The sequence below is a fragment of the Akebia trifoliata genome, chromosome 15, assembly GCF_017979445.1.
Source record: "Akebia trifoliata isolate Shusen 1 chromosome 15, ASM1797944v1, whole genome shotgun sequence".
NCBI lineage: Eukaryota > Viridiplantae > Streptophyta > Magnoliopsida > Ranunculales > Lardizabalaceae > Akebia > Akebia trifoliata.
This window is the reverse complement of record NC_141389.1, coordinates 21,383,617-21,409,318: the sequence shown is the minus strand read 5'-3', so window position 1 is coordinate 21,409,318 and position 25,702 is coordinate 21,383,617. Positions and strand designations below refer to the sequence as shown.

General features: G+C 34.1%; 1 protein-coding gene across 1 annotated transcript; it reads left to right on the top strand.

Annotated features, from left to right (window-relative positions):
* Positions 1–15,022: 15,022 nt before the first annotated feature.
* LOC147384588 (serine/arginine-rich SC35-like splicing factor SCL30) lies at positions 15,023–23,851 on the top strand. Its single transcript, XM_086425389.1, has 8 exons — positions 15,023–15,181; positions 19,322–19,486; positions 19,642–19,719; positions 20,782–20,946; positions 21,075–21,115; positions 22,606–22,690; positions 22,782–22,970; positions 23,530–23,851. Exons 2-8 carry the CDS (start codon positions 19,329–19,331, stop codon positions 23,651–23,653), a joined length of 840 nt encoding a protein of 279 aa, XP_086281515.1. The 5' UTR covers positions 15,023–15,181; positions 19,322–19,328; the 3' UTR covers positions 23,654–23,851.
* The last annotated feature ends 1,851 nt before the right edge of the window (positions 23,852–25,702 follow it).

The following is a 25,702-nucleotide window of genomic DNA, read 5'->3' as shown; positions in this document are numbered from 1 at the left end:
ATAACAGCAGAAGACTAATTACATCTAACATGCAAGTAGATTAGAGTGCAGAAGATTTATCAATATACAGGCTTACCAAAACATTCTCACTCTAACATAGGCCTAAACTCTCAATCCAAAAACTACACACATCCTGGATGAAACTGACAACGCTAAGGGATGTGGCCCTAGTGCTCACCAGGCAATAAACTCTGATCGTCGATCTGATCGACCAGATACTCCTCAATTACTGACTCTACGCCTGCCTCGGTAGCTGCAAGTGCTGAAACTAAAAAAAATAGGAAGGAAAGGATGAGTAACAATGGTTACCCAGTAAGTCCACAGCCAATTCCTACTAATAACCTTTCCTAAGCATGATCGAATAAAGCATACTGAACATTTTAATACATGTAAGGTTTTACAATATGAAGTACGATCAACTGGTACATATAGCCAGGGATGAACAACTAAACAGTTTAAAAATTACACATAGCATCAATCGTCCATACTCATTATACATTTTCCATTTTATGCAAATAGTATTGACAACATTGAAATAAATGACATGCTTCTCAGTTTATAATTCGAAATATAACAACAGATACATACTACAAATGGTGGAGTATTGGAATTAAAGAGTTGGGATTCACGACTGAATTACTCCCAGTCAGGACATGATATTCTTCAATAACATCGCAGTTCCTGATTTTGTGGCTGGTCGTGTCTACCACGCTTGCGGGACCATTTATCCGGCTCAGGCTGGCCGTTTGACGTGACCGTAAGCAATGGGTCTCTTTTCGATGTGTCAGAACGTTCGACTACTACTAGATTGTTAGTGATCATTGACTAATCATCTTCGTCTATGTCTATCAGGCGTGCATGTGATTCCCAAATGACACTCCACTCGTATACGACCACCTTTACAATACACGTCACTGGTAAAGATAAGAAAGGAATGGACCCGGATTCCAGTTGTGACTCCACTCTCATACGCGTCCCATACCACGTATGAGTTTGGTGGTCCCTCCGAATGATGTGACACACTATCCCTTCAGGCATTCACAAACCCTTTAACAGCTCACAAAATAGCTACGTACATATATGATTTTTCATTTAAACAAAAGAGAAATTAACAGAACAGGGTTGAGAACGGATATCCAGTTCCTACCATGCAACCGTGGCCACCTGGCCTAAAATAAATGACAGTACTCAGTGCACGCGCTAACATAATCGGAAATAAACATGCAACCCTTTCATTAATAACCTGGATATCCTTTCACCAACCTACACACAACATACAATGTAAAAGGCAGACATCACCCCTCGGGTGTGATTCTGACAATTTACCGTTCATCAATTTCTCATTCTTTCAACATTCTCATTTTTCGTCTTTTCAAATCAACCATCCATTTCCAATCTTTCAAGGTCATTATTTCGGTCTTTCCATTGAAAACCTTCAAAGTTTATTCACAAACAAGGTCCCGATGACGCACGGAGCAAAAGCTGTCAAAAATAATGAAAATTGGTGAAAATTTGCCTAAGAGTCGGAAACTCAATTTTTTAAAGTTCTCGAAATTGAAAATGGGTTTTTCGAAATGAAAGTCTCGCTTACGAGATTCGACACCATATAGTTTTTATAATCTAATTCAAAGTAATGTGAAAATTATTATATTTTGAAAACTTGTCGAAATTTACATTTTGTTCTTAAAATCAAAATTTGGATTTTGATCCTTTGAGATTTGGATCTTAAAACCATTCCCATTGTTCCGAAATAGGGGGTAAAACCTTAATTTCATTAAAGAACTTAAAGTAAATGGAAAGTAAAAATTAAAGAGGACATTTACTTAAATGTTTTTAATGAAATAAAGGGTGACAAATAGTGTATAAGGTGTGAGGAGGTCAAGCCAAGAGTCAGAACACTGTTCTGATCAAAACTGTGTCTGTCGGTGGCTGTCGGTGGCAGAACCAGGATTCTGTCGGTGTAACCGACAGATTGGTCATCGGCAGATGTCGGTGGGACCGACGGTCCTGCCGCCAGAACAAAATTTTCACGCATTATTTGGTTTCGTCGGTGGCAGAAACCTCATTCTGTCGGTGGGACCGACAGGATGCCTTCGGTAGGTGCCGGTGGCACCGACCCTTCCCACCTACAGCCTGAACCTCACTCGCGATTTTTTTTGGATTTTTCGATCCCTTTCTCGATTTCTTCTTCCAATCTTCGAACCATTCGACCCACCCACGATTTTGTTATCAAAATTCGATAAAACATAAACAAAACACCTACTTCTATCATGAATTTGAAATCAAACACCAATTTCTACGATTTAAATGCAAACAATAAGTTTTGTTTCAAAACCCTAAATGCACATTTCGGAAATCTAAAGCTACCAATAAGAATTGGAAGTCCCTTACTTGGTTGTGGACGCCAAGGATACAAGCTAGCACTACAAATCAGGGTTGGATGGCTCGAGAGTCGAGGTTGGGCTGACTTGGATGCCAAATAAGCAAGGGTTTGCAAGGTATCCGACAATGACGTTCTCCTTCGCTTCTACAATGCAGTATAGACCTAGCTCCTAACTCGATGAAACCCTCGGATGGAATGTGTTGGGGTTTACTCGAGCTACCCGTCTGGTTTTGATGGAGGATGGAGAAAACGAACAAGAATGAACAACCAAAGGTGGTGAAGTTGTAGCCCTCGTCGTGGCCGACAACTTTGCCTTCTTCGTCAAGGTTCAACTCGGACTCGTTCGCTCTAGAACATGGTGAGAATGGGTTGAAACCCTAGGTCTAGAGAATGGCTGAGTTGAGTTCTTTGGAGAAGAATGAAGAAGTGAAATGAAATAAAAGAAAGTGAGTTTTCTTTTATAAGAGGGCTGAGGGTATACTTGTAATTTCCCCATCATTTCTAGTTTCGATCGTAACTTAACTATTCGGACTCGGAAAACGACAAACGAATATACCATTTCGAATAATTTTTCACTACGGATCTAATGGTATCATCAAATCTTTTCGATTCTCGCTCTAACAAAATTCTACTATTTTGGATCCCACTTAACGCGAAATTCGAGGATTTGTTAACTTTTTCCTCCGAACTTGAATTCGAACTTGCTTACAAGCTAATGTATATATTCCGATCCTTTTGAATCTAATGGCGAAGTCGGTTTTTCTCAAAATTAATCATAGCAATATTCGAGTATTTTACTCTAAATCTCTCCTTCGACATTTTCCTTTAAATCTCACCATTTAATTTCCTCGAGATATGAGTTGAAAATTCGGGGTGTTACAGCATCGGATATGATTTTAAACTTTTTCGAATTGTTCATTCTCTCGTTATGTGAGAAATTCAAGAATTGTATAATGTTTGAAGGGAACATGGCCATAGGATTTATTTGAACAACCCAACATAAATTAATGATGATGATTGGACTTTGACTGGATTATAGTCTTCTTCATTTGACCTTAGAATTTCTTGGATCGTAGTAGAGACCGATCACCTCGATCGAACATGTTTTATGTCTAACACCTTTCAAAACCCATAACTCAACCCCTTTGCCCATTTCTCATACTCATGGATCGATCCAGATTCATTTTGGAGTTATTTTGGTTCATAGACTTAAATTATGTGACGAAACTTTCAATCTTGATCATCGTGATCGATAGTTATTTAATGTCTTCATAATCTTGAATTTAATATAAAGTATCGTTATTGCATAACATGTCAGTTTTTGTATAACTTTGTTTCCTTTATGTAAAATACTTGTTCAACTTAAGATGCTAACATGTAAGGGCCATTCTTGTACCATGTACAAAAAAATATTAATGCTCATGATGTATTCATTTGAATGAATTCCTATTTTTTTTACTACCAACATCCCACCAATCATAATTGAAGATGTATACTTCATGTCTCTCTAATATTACAATACTAGAATATCAGTAAGAATATCTTAGAAGTCAATTTCTTTTGAATCATATCTCCTTTCACAATTATCTCACTGTGTTCTACAATGTTTTTCGCACGTAATAATGTGAAACCTAATCACGTTGACGATGCATCTTGTATATCGTATCATTCACAAATCAGGACTACAAGTTAAGAAATAAAATTGTTCAGAAATTTTTAAAGCTTTCTATTCATGCAATCGTTCTATTTATTGACAAAATTGTAAACGAAATTAATAAATATGCTTGTTTATGTTTAGTTATTTATATTAAGTGCTACTAAATTGTATGCAGACACTTACACGTTATTCAAACCAACGAGAAAATTGTTGTTCATGCATCTAATTGATAAAATCTTCACTCTCAATATCTTACATGTGTTCACTACATAAAAATTTATAAATTTGAATGATATTCATTAATTAATGAACATTATACATGTACTAATGATACAAATATGAAGTTTACTTTAAATAATGATTTATTTCACCTTAATTATTCAACACATACATTCGAACCTTTGCAAGATCAGTCAACGCCATTTTTTTATGTGTCGCGACTCTCAACAAATATACATTTTGACTAAAATTATGTAGTCCCTCATGTTTATTTTATTATCCGTCATTATAATTTTGTTATTTTCGGTTAAATCTTATTTTAACCCTTTTGAAATACATCGAGCAAAACGTTAAGCATTTTCTATCAATATATGTCTCTACAAAGATTTCTTCCAATTTTGTTTATGTTTAACAATTATCTTTAACATACGTAAGAACCTATTAAAAAAATTTATCTAGATTATTAATTTTATACAAATATACACACGATAAATATTAAAATTACAAATATAATTATGGAAGAGTAAACTATACATCACCTTTTTGGATGATACATCCATCAAAATGGCACTGGCCTAATAATGATTACCTTACGAGAAAGATGAATCATCAAATGGACCATAACATCACAGAATGATGGGAAAAATATTTATTCTAACTTACACAGTATGATGACAATATCTTTTTCCATTTGCTCCAATTCCTCTAACCTCAATGTCTTGAACATAATTTCTTAAAAATAAATTAAACTCAGTTAACAAATTACAAATATCTCTAGAGAGGTATCCATGTATTATTATTAATTAACATTTTCATCAACTCAAATTAAACAGCCTGCATATTTCTGTAAAAAATAATTAACATTTTAAATTTAATTAAAAAAGGAAAAATGGTATAAAAAAAATACTATAACTTGCATTACCTCCTATGTTAAACATCTATAAAACATCATCCAATTATTTTCTTTCGTAGTTGTTATGTATATATTCATCACCCGATCACAAAAACAATGAGGTTCATAACATGTCATACTATTACATTCATTCAAGATTAATAAAGAATAATAAATATATGAAAATAAATAGAATATATGTTATACACTCAAACATTAACAAAATCAAATATAATTAGTCAAATTCATAAAAATTTCAAATATAATTAGTCAAATTCAAATTCATAAACATAATTAGTCAAATATCATCCAACAAATATAACATATGTGAAATAAAAATATTATAATTCAACAGGTCTAATAAATCTAAAATATAAATATTATCATCCATCAAGTCTAACACAAATAGATATTAAAACAAGTCATATGCCAACAATGGCAACAAACTAAAATAAGTATATATTTACATAACACAAAAAACCAACTACCTCCCCTTAGACAAAACCATCTCAAACTCCCAAAACTTGAGTCTACATTCATCGAATAACATGACATAAAAAACTTCTCTAAAGTTTTTCTTCTTCATGAACATCTTAACTATGAACTTGTGGAGGATACTTTTCGATGTGAGTCCTTTTATTTTGTCTAGTATGTCTATGCATTCTTTGATACTTCAGGGTTCAACATAAGCTTGTTATTGATTAATTGCATTACTCTTTGATTCAATATAGTCAACAGACCTATCAAGAGTCTTCCAAAGAAGTTTGGCCTTACTCATTTTTTGATGATGCGATAGGGGCTAAGGTTGAGATAGACTTCTCCTCATCGGATATCCAGTAGGCAATAAGTCATTATCCTCCTCATCATTATCATCAGTCAAGTGGGCATTAAGAGTGAAAATGGGTAAAATGCATGTTGTAGAATCCCAATCCTTAAACCCTGAAACCATTGTTCCACTAAAACGGAGTCTAATTCATCTGCATATCCTAGCCCTTGTATCGTCATATTCTGTCGATTGGGTTTTTCTATATTATAAATTAAATTTTCAACAAGTTATTCATAATTGCTTAGTATTATCCTAATGATTCTTCAACTGATTTTTCTTGTAGTTTAGATAAGTTTTCTTGTTGAATTTTTTTTTTATCAATTTTTTATAGGTGGTCTTATCCATATTTTATGATGGATAAAATTAGTCTAATTCACATTTTTTCCTTTGTGACTTTTGAAGAAGTGGTATTTGGGTCTCTTGAAATATTTACCATCTAAATTATACTATGTTACATACAAATCAAAATTAAAAGAAATATTTAGAAGATTACAATAAGAGCTTTTATGCAAAGTAATATTGAGATAAATGAATATAAAGATTAAAGACTAAAAAAATATAATTAAACAATCCTATTGATTATAAATTAAAGAAAATCATTTGTTGTCAATTTAGATGATTTGACCATCTTCAATTTAGAACTTTGGGCTAATGTAAATGTGTTTCTACTAAGTTAAATGAGAATTGAAGACTTATTCCTCAAAGTGATACTCTATTTCATGCATCTTTAACTATAATTTAAACACTGAATAGTAGAGGAGATTAGTGAACCATTCAAAAATCTAAATAGTTTGAGATTATTTAATTTGAAAACAAAAATTATAAATCTCAAAATCAAAAACCTTTCACATTCTTTGTAAAAACTACAAATCACAAGAATTTTCATGGTTTAGACCAGTTTAATATATATATACGCATTCAGAAGACAAACAAACAGACTCACATCTCTACAATCGTATAAGCCGTCTGATATATAACAGATCTATGGTTCAGATGAATTGTGAATTTACAATCATTTCTAAACAATTGAAATTTCTAAAATTACAAATAGCTCCCCATAAAAACAAAACTCAGATCTCAACTTCGTCTTCTTTTCTCTTATCTCTGTTGACAAAGACGACGATGACGACAGCAGATTTCTCATCTTCCTTGATCTCTTTCTATTTCTTTTTCATGCTCATCATCTCTCAGGCGATCTACTGGAAACGAATGTGTAGAAATCGTTGATCGATCTCTTCTTTCTTATCTCTGTTAACGAAGATGACGACAATAGAATCTCTTCTCTCTTTTGGAAACACATCTAATAACTCGATCTCTTCTCTCTTTCAGCTAAATCACTCATTTCGATCTCTTCTCTCTTATCTCTACAACTCGATTTGGGTGACGGTGACTACACAAAACTTTGATCGTTTTCTTCATTCCGCTGCTGCTAAGAAAATTTTCAATCTTGTTCAAACCCTCATCTCTCATGCGATTTAATTTGTTTAAATTTGTTTCTATTGTTGTTATTTATTCTGATATTTGAGTTATATCTTCAATTTGGATGTAATTCTGAAAATAAAATTTGTTGACAAATGTGTGATTTTGAATGCTAAAGAGGCAGAGGATAAACATATAGTTAGTTGAAAAAGGTTTCGAGAAATTGTCATGCATCTATTTCGAATTAGACTATGTTATTGAATAATCTATTTTGAATTGTTTGTTAGAGTCTTGAAAATAATGTTTATTTGAAAACCAACTATTCGACGATTTGCCTCTTTGAAGTTTAACTGCACTATACACCACAACTTTTACTTGTTTAAGATGAGCAGTAATGTCGGATGAATGGAACTATTTTTCTGAATAATTTTACCAATGAGAAAGTACAACATGCTTGTTTCAACGTGGAGCTACTGTTTATTCCTTTGATATTCTTTAAATGCTATTAGTTCATTTGATGATCTTTAAATGATGAGGAAGTACAACATGCTTGTTTCAACGTGGAGCTACTGTTTATTCCTTTGATATTTTTTAAATGCTGTTAGTTCATTTGATAATCTTTAAATGATGAGGAAATACAACAAAAAACTATGTTGCAGTTGTAGTTGTGTATATTGAACTAGTTTGATTGTGTATTAATCCATTTGAGTACATTTTGGAGTGTCATCTCATCCTCATCCTCATCAAAGCCTTGTATAAAAAATTTGGGATCTGTTGAAGGAATCTTATTCCTCCATTCATTCCATTCTAAATCATAGTTCTATTAGTTGAATTTTGTTAATTTGAATATCATATGAAATGTCATTCCGTAGTTGATCTTTCAGCAACCATTAGCACCCCTATGTGCACCATCTTTATTATGGTTGTGAAATTTTAGTTCCCTTTCCAAGATGGAAAATGGAGAATGAGGCACATGTTCAACAGTATTGTCTCTTGTTGGTTGCTATTCGTTGGAGTTGCAATAATCAGGACTTAACCCCCGGCCCCATTACACAATAGACTATGCCTATGTTGCGCAAATGTGTGTGCCTGCATGCGTTATATGATTTAGTCTAAATCCTAAAGTTGAACTAGGCCCTTGAGATGATATGGTTGTAGGTCTCCTGATATGGCTGTTATGCATCAAGATACATTAGAGGACCGTGAAGTGGTTGGTGAGAAACTAAATGAAAATTTTGGGATATAGAGATTTTATAGCAAATTTTGAAATTATTATTATTATTTCAAGTTGATCAGGAAATAATCATAGTTCTATTATGCACAGTTATGATAGTACTAGATTGTGTAAAATTCACTACCTAATGGATATGGATTGCCAAAAAATACTTATATTCCTTCAATCATAGATCGCAGATTCTACTCCAATGATGATAGAAGTGGTGGCTGAGGTGTGTGACATTGTTGTAAAACGTGGGGATCGTCTTGCTGGAGTTGGCATAGTTGCTATTTTGAAAAAACTAGGAAGAATTCAAAGCAAGAAGTGTAGTGATGGTAGAGGGTGGGGTTTATCAACACTATCGATTGTTCGCAACCCATTGCGGTATTACTTCCAGTCTTGTGGACCACCATCAACATTGAAAACAAGATGGGTGCAGTTTTTCTGCAAATCAACATGGGACTGCTATCTGTGCCTTTGATGGTCTTTAAATGTTATTAGTGGGTCTAACATGTTTGTGACATGGATGTCTATATAATTGGGTGATAGCTCATACTTTCCCAGATGTTCATGTGTTATTTTTAGCTATTGGACTAATCAGTTGTTGTATAGTTCTTCGTGGGTATAATTTGGACTTTGTACATGATGAAAACCTTGTTTTGTACATGATGAAAACCTTCCCAAAGTTTAACATAATTTTTGAGGACTAAGTTTTAAGAATCTAAATGTTAGAAAAGTACTACAGAAATGAAAAAATTCATGTAGGTTGAATTTTATTCATTAAGACCAGCAAAATATTTTTTTGATTGAGTAAACAGCTTCTGAATTTCTAAACACTAGAAAGATCCAATAAAAAGTCCTACATAAACAAAATTAAAGCCCAAGAAAAAGTGCAACAAAATTAAGCATCTAAGACTCTAGAAAGCACTACATAAACAACTGACATCGAAATTTCTAATAGGAGGAGTGAACTTTGTTTTCTTTGCCTTCAAATGAACTTTATTTTTTGTATGCGAATACAGTGTGATACGCCTAAAAGGCTAAAACATTCCCATATCGGGTACCATTTTTCAATTAGTTGGATTGATTTCTACAAGTCATAAAATGGGTTAGACTTGGAGTCTTATGTACACAATCACGTGTACAGTTGGTAAATTTCTTTGCTTATGAATGTTTGGTCAATCATTTGTGGACCCCACACACAAAAGTTCAAACTTGAACAATCTTTTTTCCTGTAAAGGAGGAGACATGATGCAACAACCCCCCAATTCTTCTGGGCATGAGAAAATGAAAGCTTACAAAATTTTGCCCTTAAAACTGTACCTCAAGCTTTCAAAATATCAGAATCTAAACTTTATTTTAGAGCAATTTCAAGAAATCCAGGAGAAAAACTTTTTTAAAAAAGGTACACAGACCAAATCCAAGTGCAATTTAAAAAATAAATTACATTTGATAAATAAATTACGTTAAATAAAAAAAGGCACATAGACTAAATTTAAAGGTAATTTAAAGAAAAGTACACATAACACAAAATAGCCACTAAGCGTTTCTTTTTTACTTGTACATTTAACCCCTTCTTGACGAGCCACAACTACCTAAATTGTGTTTTTAGAAATGTATTATGGAGAAATAGAATGACCCAACTTATCCTCCATGTCATGAGAGAAGTGCCACTACAAAAACAAGGAGCCATCGTCATGTTTTGGAAATGCCATCTTCATCATCAGAACAAGCCCACTAGGGCACCATTGACATGAATTAACCTGCAAAAACACCATCACTTTGGCCCTGCCTGTACCCACGTGTTTCATCATGGCCAAGTTCTTCACTTAGAGGTGTCAACATAGTAAAGGCCCTCTCTAAAAGGATGAAACACTATTACAATTGAACATAACATCTCGAAGGTACCACTGGATTGGGCCTTGTTGTTGCATGAATGGTTGTCCCACATGCTTTGGTTAAAGACCACAAACAGACCTTTGGAATAAGAGGCCATTCAAAGTTTAGAGATTGTTACTGGCAACTATAATACCACACAACATTAGATCCCTAATACAAAGTGCAGTACCCTGGCACTCTGTTGCTCATTTGGTTTGCCAAGAGGAACGACTATACCATCTTCAAGTGACTAAAACTCCGAAGAATCCAGTGTTGTTGTACCAACCCCTTTTATGTTGCAAACCATTCAAATTTGCAACCATTTTAATGTTAAAATCTTGACCTTGCTGGCAAACAAGATGTCACAAACAAGATCATCAATAAATGACTAAGAATTGAGGAAATAAACTATGGAAGTTGATATGAACAATATGTACATACAAGAACATATATTAAAAATTGTACACAACAAATAAACCTACATAGAGCTAGGGTTGGGTTCCAATTAATTTAGAGGTTTAGACACGAGACTTTAATAACTCTTCAGCATTAATACTCATAAACACATTCAAAAATTTAAAAACTAAAATATACAACTTGAAAACTTTAGATTTGTGGAAAGGTTTATCAAATGGTCCTTGGTTCTATAACATTTTTCAACTTCTTTTATAACATTGTTATCATAAACAAACAAAATTAACAATCAGATAAATGCCTTTTTAAAAATAATAGAGTTTTCTCAAAATCCAATCATGTGAAACTAAAATTAATAGAGTTATCACTCTTAATCATCCTACATATCCAGCTATCTAGAAGAAACTCAATTTATGTTGTAGAAGAAATTCAGTAAACTTTTGAGAATGTTTCAAACCAGGACTGTTTTAATTTTTTTCCAGATCAAAACATTACACTTAAACAAGATTTTAAACCTTGATGCTTATAACTTTATTCCCCTAATAAAACATTATATCTCACTTATTTAATAACAAAAAACAAAAAACAAACAAAATAAAACAAAACAAAAATAATATAGGGATTGTATTACCTGATTGTTACAACTCCAATGAATAGCAACCAACAAGAGACAACATTGTTGAACATATGCCCCATATTTTCTTTTGAAAAGTAAATATATGCCCCATTCTCCATTCTCCATCTTGGAAAGGGAACTAAAATTTCACAGCCATAATAGAGATGGTGCACATAGGGGTGTCAATGGTTGCTAAAAGATTAACTACGATATGATATTCAAATTAACAAAATTCAACTAACAGAACTATGATTTAGACTTGAATGAATGGAGGAATAAGATTCCTTCAACATACCCCAAATTTTTTATACAAGGCTTTGATGAGGATGAGGATGAGATGACACTCCAAAATGTACCCAAATGGATTAATACACAAGCAAACTAGTTCAATATACACAACTACAACTGCAACATAGTTTTTTGTTATATTTTCTCATCATTTAAAGATCATCAAAAGAACTAACAGCATTTAAAGAACATCAAAGGAATAAACAGCAACCCCACGTTGAACCAAGCATGTTGTATTTCCTCATTGGTAAAATTATTCAAAAAAATAGTTCCATTCATCTGACATTACTGCTCATCTTAAACAAGTAAAAGTTGTGGTGTATAGTGCAATTAAACTTCAAAGAAGCAAATCGTCGACCAGTTGGTTTTCAAACAAACATTTATTTTCAAGAGTCTAACAAACAATTCAAAATTGATTATTTAATAACATAGTCTAATTCGAAATAGATGCAAGAGAATTTCTCGAAACCTTTTTCAACTAGTTATATATCTATCCTCTGCCTCTTTAGCATTCAAAACCACATATCTGTCAACAAATTTTATTTTCAAAATCACATCCAAATTGAAGATAGAACTCAAACATCAACATTTAAAATTTATCAAATTAACAATAACAATAGAAACAAATTAAATCGCATGAGAGAGGAGGTTTGTCGAGATGAATTTTCTTACCAGTAGAGAAACGAAGAAAACGATAGAGGAGGGTTTGAACGAGGTTGAAAATTTTCTTAGCAGCAGCGGAATGAAGAAGACGATAAAAATTATGTCGAGTCACCGTCGCCCAAATTGAGCTGTAGAGATAAGAGAGAAGAGATCGAAATGAGTGATTTAGCCGAAAGAGATAAGAAATCGAGTTATTAGATGTGTTTCCAAAAGAAAGAAGAGATTATGTCGTCGTCGTTTTCAATAACAGAGAGAAGAGATCGATCGACGGTCTCTACACATTCGTTTCCAGCAGATCGCCTGAGAGATGATGAGCATGAAAAGAAGCAAAGAGAGATCGAGGAAGATGAGAAATTTGTCGTCATCGTCTTCGTTAGTAGAGATGAGAGAGAAGAAGATGAGATCTGAGTTTTGTTTCTACGAGGAGCTATTTGTAATTTTAGAATTTTCAATTGTTTAGAAACGATTGTAAACTCACAATCGATCTGAACCATAGATCTGTTGTATATCGGACAGCTTATACGATTTGTAAATATGTGAGTCCGTTTGTTTGTCTTCCGAACGTGACTATATATATATATATAACATCTCATTCTCTGTAAAACCTATATCTAAACACCCAAATCACAGAATTTCACAAAATACACATGAAAATCAATCATGGAAATCATTTTTTTATAAAACCCATACCTAAACACATATAGTTTGAATTGGCCATTGAAATCATTTTTCCATTTCATGGAAAGTCATACACATAGTTTGAATCGATTTTATATATAGATTTATGAAAAAAAAAACAAGTTTTTATCAAATTTTTGGATTTTAGATGAACTTTCCTCGAAGAAGAAGATAAGATTTGAACGGAGAAAATGATCGGAGGTGCATTGATGTAGTTGTGTGTTTTTGGGTTTGAAACCCCTTTCTTTGGAGATCGATTGTAAACAGAGGATATAAACACAAAAATAATATTAATGCTTTAACCAAATGCTTTAAAATCCATGTCGATGTTGACTTGGTTGAGTTGACCCAAATTGGTCCATTCGACTAGTCAAATCGATATGAGCCAAAAGTGAAATATTACATTATAAATATATAAAAATCCTAAGAAAATTTTAAAAAATGCTAAAGAATATTAAATATTTAAAAAGTACATTCTTCTAAATGTAGGTATTTTGCTCTATTATTATTATTATTAGTTTAACTTCAAAGTTTATTAAGTTTCCTATGGATGGATTTTTCACTAACTCAATTAGGTCAGTCAGATCCCGAGCCCAACTAGTTCAATTAGACAAGTCGTCCGATTTTGTGAAAATTGAGTTTTTTTTCAATCAACTCAATTTGTGAAGACTTGTGAAGCTAGGTCAATGTGGTGCAATTGGATTGGACCCTAGTTTTAAAACATTGCTTCAACTACTTATATAGAAAATCCTTGATTTATAATCTAAAGCTGTATCATCTTCTACTCCCTCCAAAACCCTATCTTATTATTATTGAGACTTGAAAGTTGAAGATGATAGAATCTTTGGACTGAGTTTGAGAGAAAAAGAAAAAAAAAAGCAAAGGACATTTGACTTTAGGTGTAATAAAGGGCATTTAAGTCATTTCCCCACACCACTTAGAGAAAACCAAGGTCAAGGGGTAGTGATGGATTTGAAAACAATGGGAGTATCTCAAATATTTACCAGGATATGCAGCAGCATTTAATGTCCAAATCACCCAATTTCTTGACTCTCCCATCATGATTCACAAATTACATCCGCTTTTATAGAGCCCCATATTAAAAGTAGAGAGATTTATCGGGCAAACCTGATCATTTTTTTTTATTGCAAAAGCTCCCTTGGAGTTCTGACAAATCCCTGAACCTAACTTTATGAAGTTTGTTACCCACCAAACCTCATTTTACCAAGTTTGTTACCCAGCAATCCATGGAATCAAATCTACATCATAAAATTCAAATTTATGGTATTAATTTATTACTTAACACACTTTGGAATGGATTCTAACTGCATCAATTTGTGGCATCCAAACTCATGATCTGATGACACAACATTACAAATGATAAAATTTTAAGAACTTTGAAAAAGAATTTTAGTAAAAAAGAAGTTAATTTTTATTATAAAATTGTAATTTTAAATTTGGAAATACAATAGACATTCATTTCAACACAATCGACCAATGATCAAGCTAAAAAAAGTTTTTGTTTTTTAAATGTTTTATATTGAATATAAGTTTTTATATGAAATCTATAAGAAGCTGGCGTTGGATTGCTAATTTAATAATCCATGTGGGCCAACGACTCTTAATAAGATTTGAAATCTTACTATTATTATGTTAGCAATGCTAGTTTTATTCATTAAATAATTTTGCTCACGTTATCAAGTAAGGGTGTTTTAATAATAAAATTGTAATAGATAGGCCTACCCAGTAAAAAGTATTGTTCGAATCGAACGGACAGAAATCATTTATTAGATTTTTAGGCTGATTATTTTACACGTGGAAATATAATTAGTAACTAAGACACGGAACAGATATTTTGTATCAATACCTCAGACTTACTCCAATACAATCCAAGATATATTGGAGAGCTTTTCTAGGGTTTTCGAAACTGAAGAGTGGAAGCTTCTCTTTCTTCAAACAATAAAAGTTCGATCTGAGGTTTTCTTCGCGCTTCGATTCTCTCCATCTCTGTCGAATTTCTTCACTTTCACAGGTAATCTAGCGAGTCTGAAAGTATTTAATTTGGTTTTATTTCCAGAAATCCCTAACGACCAGAAACCCTAATTTTACCCAATGTTGTTTCAGGGAACGCCGTTCCAAATCGAAGTCTTTAGTCGCAGTTTCTGATCTTTAGTAATGATTTAGGGTTTTTCTCTGTTTTAGGTTTTTTTTTTTTTTGCTTATTGAATAGATCTATGCCTTGCTTTTAGAGTTTCTTTGAATATTACTTGTTTGAATTGAAACTTGAAAGAGGATTTTGTCTTGGGGAGTTTCAAAGTTGATTAATTTATTTGATGCTTTGTTAGATCCCTCTGGTTCCAAAGCTAAGAATATTGCCTCTGGTCAGAAGCCCTATAAAGAACTGAATTGTGTTGTTCTAGGTCAATATTGATCATGACAGAAGAAAAAGAAAATGAGTCTCTTTAATCTCCAAATAATGTCATTTTTATCTTTTCTCTCTCTCTCTCTCTCTCCTTTTTTTTTTAATAAAAAAATTATTTATTTGTTTTTTGAATTACTTATAAACTTTTATTTTGTTCGGTTATGGAATTTTAAAATTGATGGGAAGTGTTCAAAATCACTTTTATATCCTATATTTTTAAGTTTTCTTGTTTTTACGAGGTTCCTAAGTGATAATGATCGCTACGCAGCTGCAGCCCATTGTTGGGTCTCCCATTGAAATTATCAACACGAAGATGCAATTTTGGACTTTGCCCTTACCTTGACATTTTGATAAAAAGAGAAGAACACAATGGTAGGGAGTATACTTATAAAAAAAAAACACATGGTAGGGAGAAGTGATTTGGGTAATTAGAGAAAATGGTAGACTTTAACCATAAAACAGAGTATAGTTTCTAACAGTCTAGCAATATAAACTAGTAGTTATCTTATGATGATCGGTGTTTTGAAAGGTGTGAGGTTTACGCCCTGAAGCATAAGGAAGAAACATAAAACCGGTTGAGGTGTGTGCCGAGGTGTATGTCTCTGTGCTATGGGTCTAAGTCCTTTTATATTAGAAGATATATATTAATTGTATTTTCTATTTTTTCCCCTTCTTTTTGTTCGTTATTTTATTTCTTCTCTTTTTGTGTCTCTTTAGTGTTGTTGGCATGCAACATAATTGGAACATTTAAAAATAAATTTCAATATTAACTAGCAATATATGTAAAGAAAATTGTTGCTTCATAAATAAAATTTTGTAGTATTCAGTTATATTTTTAATAAATGTGAAATAGTTATTTATTGCAAAGCTTGCAATTATTCAAATAGAAATATTTCTTTCTTGTTTATTTATAAATAAAAATATTATATTTATTAATAATATTAAATCTTGGAACTCACATTTATCAAAGGAAGACAAATTTGGGACGAGGCTTTGATTACGAATGAATGTATGAACCTAAGCATTAGAGGAAAAAAGTCAGGGTTTGGTTTGTAAGCTTGATTCGGAGGATGCTTATGATCATGTCATTTAAGAATTTAAGATTTCTTGCAATATATGATGGGTAGGATGGTTTTCAGTTAAGATGGAGTCAGTAGGTTATGAAAAGTATTTAATCCACATTCTTTTCTATCTTGATAAATGGTTGTCCAGCTAGCTTTTTCAAAATCTTGAGACGTTGAACAAGGACCACCTCCCCTTTCACCACTCCTAGTCAATATTGTGGGAGGCCTATGGAAGGTTTGTGAGGAAAGAAGTTGAGTGTGGGATTCTAATAGGCTTTAAGATTGGGTTGATAGTCAAGCATTTTTTGATACCTCCATAGAGCAGTTTAGGCTCTTTAAAGTCTGATCTGTTGTTTTGTGTTTGTTTATGGAATCCTCATCAATTTTTCAAAGACCAAGTTATTTGGGATAAGAGGAGTTCCTATTTTGACATCTTGATAGGAATTGTGGGTTGTAAGGAGGAGTCATTACCTTTTTTCCTATATTGGTCTACCCCTTGGAATGCCACATAGGTGGCTAAGTGGTTGAAAGGGCATCTCTCAACAAGGTGTAAATCGACCCTGATCAGGAGTACTTTGGCTAGTACTCCAATTCTCTCTCTCTCTCTCTTCTCAGTTGTTAAAGCATGATGTCGAGATTGAGTAATTTGGTTCGTGATTTCCTGTGGTCTGATATTTGAACAATGTAAAATCCACCCATTAAGTGGAAATCTGTTTGGAAGCCCAAAGGGAAAGGGATTTGGAGAATATGCAAGTTCAAAGATATGAAGGTAGCGTTGCTTGGAAATGGTTATGGAGGTTTGGGGTAGAGCATCAAAATTTGTGGAGAAGAGTCATTAATAGTAAATTTGAGATGAGTTTGTTTGGATAGGACTGTGGCAATCCAACTACTTTTGGGTGTGGGATTTTGAAAGGAATTAGCAATATCTTGCTAGATTTTAGGAAAGAATGTTGTTTAAGATCAGAAGAGGCTGTAGGGTTCAATTTTGAGAAGATATCTGGTGTGGTGCATCGTACCATCTGTGAAACATCTTCCTATTGTCAGGTTCATGAAGCAATTGGAAGGAGATCTCTTGAGATCTTGGCTTTTACCTTAACTTTTTAATGATTGGGAAATTTCTTAGGTGGCTTGTCTTTTGGAACAATTGGCCCATGTCATCATCTCTTCTTGGGATGAAGATCAACTATTGTCCAAGGAACAGTGTATTTTCAATTGAATCTTTTTACAATTCTCTAATTGGATCAAAATTCCCGGTGGTTTCCTTGTGGAGCAAAAAAGCCCATCAAAAGTTTTTTTTTTTTTTCATTTAGTCAGTGGTTGCGAACATAATCATTACCATTGAAAACCTAATGAAGTAGGGCATGATTTATGTCAATCATTGTTCCTTGTGTAAATGTATGGTGATCGGTTAATCATATTATAATCCATTGTGCTTTAGCTCATGAGGTCTGTTCTCATTTCTGTTCATATTTCCTTTTATAGTAGTCCTCTGTTCTTGGCCTATTCTTGATTTGAGAGTTGGCAGAACTAGCTGTTCAGAAGGAGAGCCCTACCTTTGGCATTTGCTGTCTTTTGCCGTATGTTGTGGGATTTGGAAGGAGAAGAATTCTTGGGTTTATGATGGTATTGAAAAGCCGATCCAAGAGATTGTAATTAGCATTTTGGGTTTGGTATTCTATTGGTCAAAGCAGTTTGAGGAATGTAGGAGGCTTTTCTTCGAAGATTGGAAATGAGATTTAGTCGTGGTATCGAATCTAAGTAGGGCTGATATCTATCTGTTTTTGTTCATTTGTCGATGGTCTCCTTGACCATCGATTTGTTTTTTAATTTAATAAATCCACCTTGTACTCAGAAAAAACTTGGAATACAGTTATATGGATTTGAAACTTGAAATTTTGAAATATGTAGTGGCTGCCATAATTTTTCTATTGTCAACATTAATTTTATTTATATTGTATTATTTATTTAAAAGTCCATGCATGTGAGGCTTATGCCTTAGGCCTTGAGGCGTTGCCCAACCAAGCGCCTCACTTCACACCTCATTATGTAAGAACATTGATACATTATATTTTAAAGCTGTACAAATAATGTTAAATCATATGTATAAGTGTAACTGGAAATAAATTTACTTTTCTTTTTAAAAGAAGTAAAATTAGTGTTGGCTTGAAATTATTGCTTGAAGCAGTAGATGTCCTTCCAGGCAAAGAAGTCACCTTGCGATTAGCAATTAACAAGGAACGTAGATGAAACAAGGTTCTTCATAGAGAGTGGATTCTTGATATTTGGGAGTGGAGATTCAACATTTGCAAGCGTCACCTAGGGATGTTTTTGCAATTAGCAATTAACAAGAAAGAATTGTAGATCAATTGGTTACAATGGTCCAATTAAGCTAACCTTTTGACTTGGATATTTTTTGAGTTGGGATGGTGTTTAGCTATGTCGCAGATGTATTGTGTGGTAGGTTTCTGATTTTAAAACTTTTAAGATATGCCTACCACATTTTCCAAACCTGTCAACAGACAGACTGATCTTTGCATTCATCATTTCAACCCTTTTAGCTTGGTTGCTCCATTTTGAATTATTTATTAGAATTTGGTAATATCTTTTTTCACTCATATAAATTCAGTTTTATATTTTTGCTTCTAGATGTGATCTTTTGAAAATTGACATGAAAGTGTTACTGCAGCTATATCATGCGGAGGTACAGTCCACCGTACTATAGTCCTCCAAGGAGAGGGTATGGAGGTCGTGGAAGAAGCCCTCCTCCAAGAAGAGGACACGGCGGGTATGGAGGACGCAAGGAGCAGAATAATGGAAGCCTCTTGGTTCGTAATGTTCCTCTGAATTGCAGGTAACTTTATTTTGTACTGCTTTAGCTAGGTTTTTGTTTTGAAATGTATGATGTTCAGGATCCATTTTATGGTCCTTACATTCTTGTGCACATCTCCATGTCCTATTGATTTGTCTATGGGATTAGTCATACAAAGCCTTTCTTGGTGCCTGCAGGCCAGAAGACCTTCGAGCTCCATTTGAAAGATTTGGACCAGTGAGAGACGTGTATTTGCCAAAGGACTATTACTCAGGGTGAGGTTTTCCTGTGTGAATGGTGATGATTACTAATTGTTTAATGGTTGCTCATCCTTGTCTTCGCCTTGCACAGCCTCACTCATATTTTTAAAGGGTAATATGAATCCTTTTTAAAAAAAAAAAATTAAATGGATTACAGACTTTCAAGATGGTACATGTATTTCAGTAAGTGCTGAACACTCTGTAAGTAGTCTTGAATATTTTATCTGTGGCTCAAATCGGGATAGTTGATCGCACTATGGATGTTAATGTGGCCAAATTTCCATTTAACTGTTTCAGAGCTATTTTTCTTCCTCGGGTTTTTTCATCATGGTGTGTAGTAGAGGATAGAAAAGTTGTTCTAGGGTTGGTCATACTGCTTTTGCCATCCAATCCTCATCCTTTTTTTTTTTAATTTCTTTTTTTACATTTTTCTATGGTGAGTTACTTTTTGAACTGCTTTATCAGGGGGTTCTGTTGGTTTGAAGTTAAAACAAGCCCACGCCCCGCGTATGATGAAGGCCTACTATTTAGCATTGCTTAACGTTGTGGTCTCCCCAAGGGTGTTAAGAATAATGTTCAAATGGTGAAAGTTCGTGTATGAAGAGAAATTTTATAATTCACACATCAATAGAAGTTTGATGAGGAAGAAGGTTGAACGTTGACTAATTGAATTGGGGATTGCATGAGAAGGTTTAAGTTTGGAGCAACGTTGATTTGAAGTGCTTCATGTATTTACAAGCATGTGAAGAGTTTTCAAGTCTTGCATTTTTTTTGAAGTTGCCTGTTGCCCTACATACTTGACTATAGAAGAAAAGGTCAGCCACTAAGCTTGGACTGCTATCTGTTTTTACATTAGAACTATGCATCAACTTCATTCACAGAAGCAATCTAAGCTGAGTTTTACATAAGTGGGGTGTGGTAGGTAATAGGTATACTAAGTGATGATGTTGTCTTGGTGACTTAGTATGCTGATATTGTTTGTCGGATCTTTCTCAAGTTGGACTCCTTGTTCATTAGGGGTTCTGTTTTTTCCAGACGTACAGACTTATTGTGAAATTTTACGTGTCTCCAATGCAGGGAACCTCGAGGGTTTGCTTTTGTGCAGTTTGTGGATCCTTATGATGCGGCAGAGGCTCAGTATCACATGAACAGGCAACTTTTTGGTGGGAGGGAAATAACTGTGGTGCTTGCTGCAGAGACCAGGAAAAGGCCCGAGGATATGCGTAGCAGAGCCAGGCCAAGGTGGGTTGTATATTCATAGTCACACACCTCTTAATTATTATAGAAAATGCTATAATCTGACAATAATTTTGTTCAAGGTTCTTCATTTAACAGTCTTTCTTTATTGATGTTAATCATACTTTTGACAGAGGGCCTTCAGGTTACGGGGGACGACGATCATCTCATTATGGTAAACTGTCGACATTTCTGAATGCTTTTCTTCTGGAATCTGTGTGAATGGTAGTGTTAGAAGTCAATATAGAAAAAGTTTGCATTGTCTTTTGAATGTTTGATATTCTTTTTGAAGAATCTTGTCCGCAGCTTATATTCATCAACCATTAAAGGTTGTTGATCGCTGGGCAACCCTAGATGGTTGATTATATAAATTAGCTTTAGCTCTACTTATCTTCATGAAAAACACTTTCGTTACTTATGTAGTAAGATTTTAACTCTTACCAAGGGTCCTTGAGCTCAAATGGATTACCATATTGGCAATCTAACATCAGCCCTCTAGATTTCATGGAAAGACTCAGATCCAATCTTTTATTTTATTTTTTTCTTAAAACAAATTTTTTTTTTTTTAGCTTGATCCAAGATTTTGAAAATGGGCGGCTATCAAACTTCCATGGTAACTTCCAAATTTAAAATTAAAATTCAATGGTGAAAAATAATGTTTATTTGAAATTTTTTCTTGAAGTTAATAGAATTTTGTCCTCTACAACCTCGAGGCATCAGATCATGTTTTTGGATGTCACAAGGTCAGCCCAACGACCCTTGGTAAGAGTTGAAATCTTACTAACTTGGTAAGGCTAGGATTCTATCTGCATGAGGAAAAAGGTATCGATGTGACTACAACCTACTGTATTGGCAATGGCCACAACACCAAGTTAGGGGCAGAGCCAGGATTTTGCCTACGTGGGGGGCAATTTAAGAGTGGGAAAATTTTTGTGGGGCCAACTTAAGAGTGGAAAAACTTTGTGGGGGCAAATAAGAATAAAAAGAATAATGGGAGTAATAGCGGTGGATAAAAGTTATCTGTTGCAATAGGTTACAACCACTAATAGTCTTTGAAAATTTTGTGGGGGCAAGTGCCCCCACTGTAAATCTGCCCCTGGTTTCCATTGGCATGTGTTTTTTTGTTTCGAAACTGAGGTATCTGGGCCTCTTAGAGCACCCAACAATCCTCGGAACATGTGCACATGCACCAGGTAACTTCTGGGATAACTTCTTGAGAGTGGCCTTAGGGTCTAGGTATGTTCCCTGCTTAGTATTTGATGTGTTCGGTCTTGTGGCATTGAAAATGCTGCCAGTTCTCCAATCCATTGGAGGGGGGCATAGGGAGCATTTAAAATTAGTTGACGTGTGGTAGATCTCCTGGTTCCCAATCAAATAGCGGGATACCTGTTTTTCTTTGGAAATAATGCCACCATCACTCCTTTTTACCCTCTTATTTTACCTTACCCTACGGATTACTTGGTGATAAATTTGGGAGAAGCGAATGTGTTTGCTCAGTTTTTCATTACTATGTCAGGGATATTGAGAATTTCTTTTGTGAATCACCTGCCCACGGTCTCTTGTTATCTCGCTCCCCTTTCTTTCTTTTTTTATTTTTTATTTTATTTTTTTATTTTTTTATTTTTGGTATAAATTGTGGTATGCTCTATATCCATATGTTTGCAGGACGTTCTCGCTCTCGTTCGGTAACCCGTTCACGTTCACACTCTCCTCGTCACCCGTCAGCTTCCAGAAGCCGCTATCGCTCAAGGTAAGTTTTGGAAACACTTTTCTTAACTGTGATTAACACTGTAAGATGCAGTTAAGGCGAAGGGATGATTTATATTGGAGGATTTTGTCAGATCCTATTCTCCTGCCCCAAGACGGCAAGATGATTACTCTGTTTCACCAAGGGGAAGGAATCCGGGTCGCTCAAGATCCCCAAGGGATCTCCCACAAGAGCAAGACAGTGCTCAATTGCGACGAAGGTCGTACTCTCCTGGCTACGGCAATGCTGCTGATCGTCATCAAGTTGATGATGGCTATGTTGAGTGAGTTTAAATTTTTTATTTATTTCCTTTGACAAGTAGTTGAACTATTTATATCATGACGAGCTCATGGATCCTTCTGTGGAGGGCATCTTACCACTTTATTATGTCAACTCAAGCATGCTTGGGAGCTGCTGCTGCTGCTTAGCAGGCAATGCATGGTTTTTGAGCATTCGTGACTGAAGAAAGAAAAAAATAATTTATATATTTCGTGAATGTTAGGAATTGCAGGATCCACGATTTTTGAAAATTCAAGTCTATTAGTATGGTACATCTCAGATCTATTAACAAATTGGCTTCATCTTTGTTGTAGTACTCTTAAGAGTGTATTTTTTGGTTGAAAATATAGAAATTCTTCAAGGCGCCCGTTTGCGTATTTGGTTCTATCCAAAATAAATTCTGGGAACTAAATTTAATTGTTTGAAAATATTCTCTGAACAAAAAATACTTCAAATATTTTTTTGCTAGAAACCAAACATAGTTTTGTTCTTGCCCTTGTACAAATTCAAGTCTAGCTCAATGTGGGTGTTTCTTTTACATTGGTCACATGTTCTTTGTGCAGGAAATCTACATACGAGGCTGAGGAAGCTCGATCAGACTGGAGATCGCCAAGACAGGTATCAAGATCACCATCAGGATCACGATCTAGATCTGCAGACTTGTCACCCAGGCGCAGCAGCAGATAAATGGAAACTTTAATCTGTGGTTTCGTGGTATGAGTGTATCAGACAGATGGAGACATTAGTGTAATCTTGTGTGGAAGAACGGATGGACTCTAATATGTACCTGTGTGCTTTGACAAGGCTTTAGCTTTTTTTGTTTATTTGGTTCTTCAACGTATTACTGGGATATGCGCTTTTGCTTAAATTTATATAATTGGACCATATGGTGTGTCTGCATGTTATCCAACACAGAATGGCTGATTTTGGCCATGCAGTTGTTGTATAACATGATAACGTTATAGCTCTTAGCCTCTTGTATTGAATTGATGATGTTGGTTACCATGATTGTGCGACTTTATGATCACGTTCACATGTAGGAATCCATGACACAGGAACTGACTACTCGCATTTTGCAAATCACAAATTGTTGACTCCTTCAAAAGTAATGTCGAAGGCCCAACTTGTATTTCAAAATAGGATTTTCTTGTGCGATAGGTAGATGAAGATGAAAAAGGTTTGAATTGATTAAAATCCAAATTCATTTTATTTCATAGAGCTGGTGGTAAACTGAATAAGTTCAATAAATCGTAATTCACTCACAAATGTTAGTTCGTACAAAGTCGAGTTGTGTTATCCACCGAACGTTAGTTTGTACAAATTAGATTTATATTACATTTCTAACACTCATTCGTACAAAAGATACAAATGAGAGTTGTAATGTACAAGAGTTGAACATTAATTCATACAAATTGGAGTTACATTGAGCTCCCATCGTTAGGTCGCACAAACTAGAGTTGGCATTACACTTTGAACGTTAGTTCATACAAGCTATGGCCCAAACATGATGTAAAAAAAGGTAGTATTGTAATTTGGTTGATCAAAAGAAATAGGAGTTCAATCATTTATTATTTCTCTTTTGAGTGCAATTATAGGTAGGGGTGGCAATGGGAATTAGGAGTTCAATAATATTATTATTTCTCTTTTGAGTGCAATTATAAGTAGGGGTAGCAATGGTTCGGTCTGGTTGAAAAAAAATGTATTATGAAAAAGTTATATGAAACTTAACACAAAAATGGGTAATTTAGAAAATCCATAAATAATTGTCAATATTTGAGATACCTCTTATGTTTTATGATTTAAAACAACATATTAATGACAAAAAAAATAAACGTGTCAAAACGGGTTAAGCAAGTTGACATCCTTAATCAAAATCCGACCCATTTAATAATCGCGTTAGACAAGTTGACACTTTTATGACCCAAACCCAATTAAACTTGATCCAAACCCACTAATTTCATGTTGTTTTCTAGTTGTGTTAAGATAGCCACTCCTAATTATAGGTATGAAGTACAAGGAGGATGTTTTAAGTAGGGGTGCAACTTGGTCCGGTTCAAACCGAGAACCGAACCAAACCGAATGCTTTGGATTGGTTTGGTTTGGTTTATAATGAACTTTGGTTTGATTATGGGTTAACAAAGTAGAGAACCGACTACTTTGGTTTTGTTCTAAGTTCATGCCCAGTATAAAACAGAACCAAACCGAGAATCAAATTCTTATATTAATACCATAATAAATAAATATTATTAATCTTTTTTAAAAATTACATGCATGTTTTATGAATAAATTGATTGTTATTCTTATGAATAGATTAGTGACATTTTTTTGAGTGGATGGATTAATGACTTTCTTTAATTGATGGAAAAACTATTGACTTTTTTTTTTTGAATGAATACGTTACTGATTTTTTTTAATTATTGATGAATAGAGTAATTACTCATTATACCAAATTTCATATTCATATTTAGTAATTTTTATTAAAAATGTGTTGGTTCAATTAGGTTTTTAAGATATTGACAACCCGTAAAATTGAACCGAATCAAACCGACCTTAGCTTGGTTCGGGTTGGTTTGGTTCTATGACAATATGGTTCAGTTCCGGTTCTCATTTAATGGAATCAACCTAGGTCGGTTTGGTTCCAATTTGGCCTCAAACCGAGTCAAACCGAACCAAGTTGCACCCCTGGTTTTAAGTTGAGTGTCCTTGATTGATGTTGTAGGCATCTTCTCTTAGTCT

Excerpts from the sequence above, each read along its gene's own strand:
- LOC147384588 (XM_086425389.1), top strand. The coding sequence starts at position 19,329 with ATGCGGAGGTACAGTCCACCGTACTATAGTCCTCCAAGGAGAGGGTAT. Across the intron at positions 19,720-20,781 it reads CCAAAGGACTATTACTCAGG|GGAACCTCGAGGGTTTGCTT; the intron begins GTGAGGTTTTCC and ends TCTCCAATGCAG. Across the intron at positions 22,971-23,529 it reads GTTGATGATGGCTATGTTGA|GAAATCTACATACGAGGCTG; the intron begins GTGAGTTTAAAT and ends TTCTTTGTGCAG.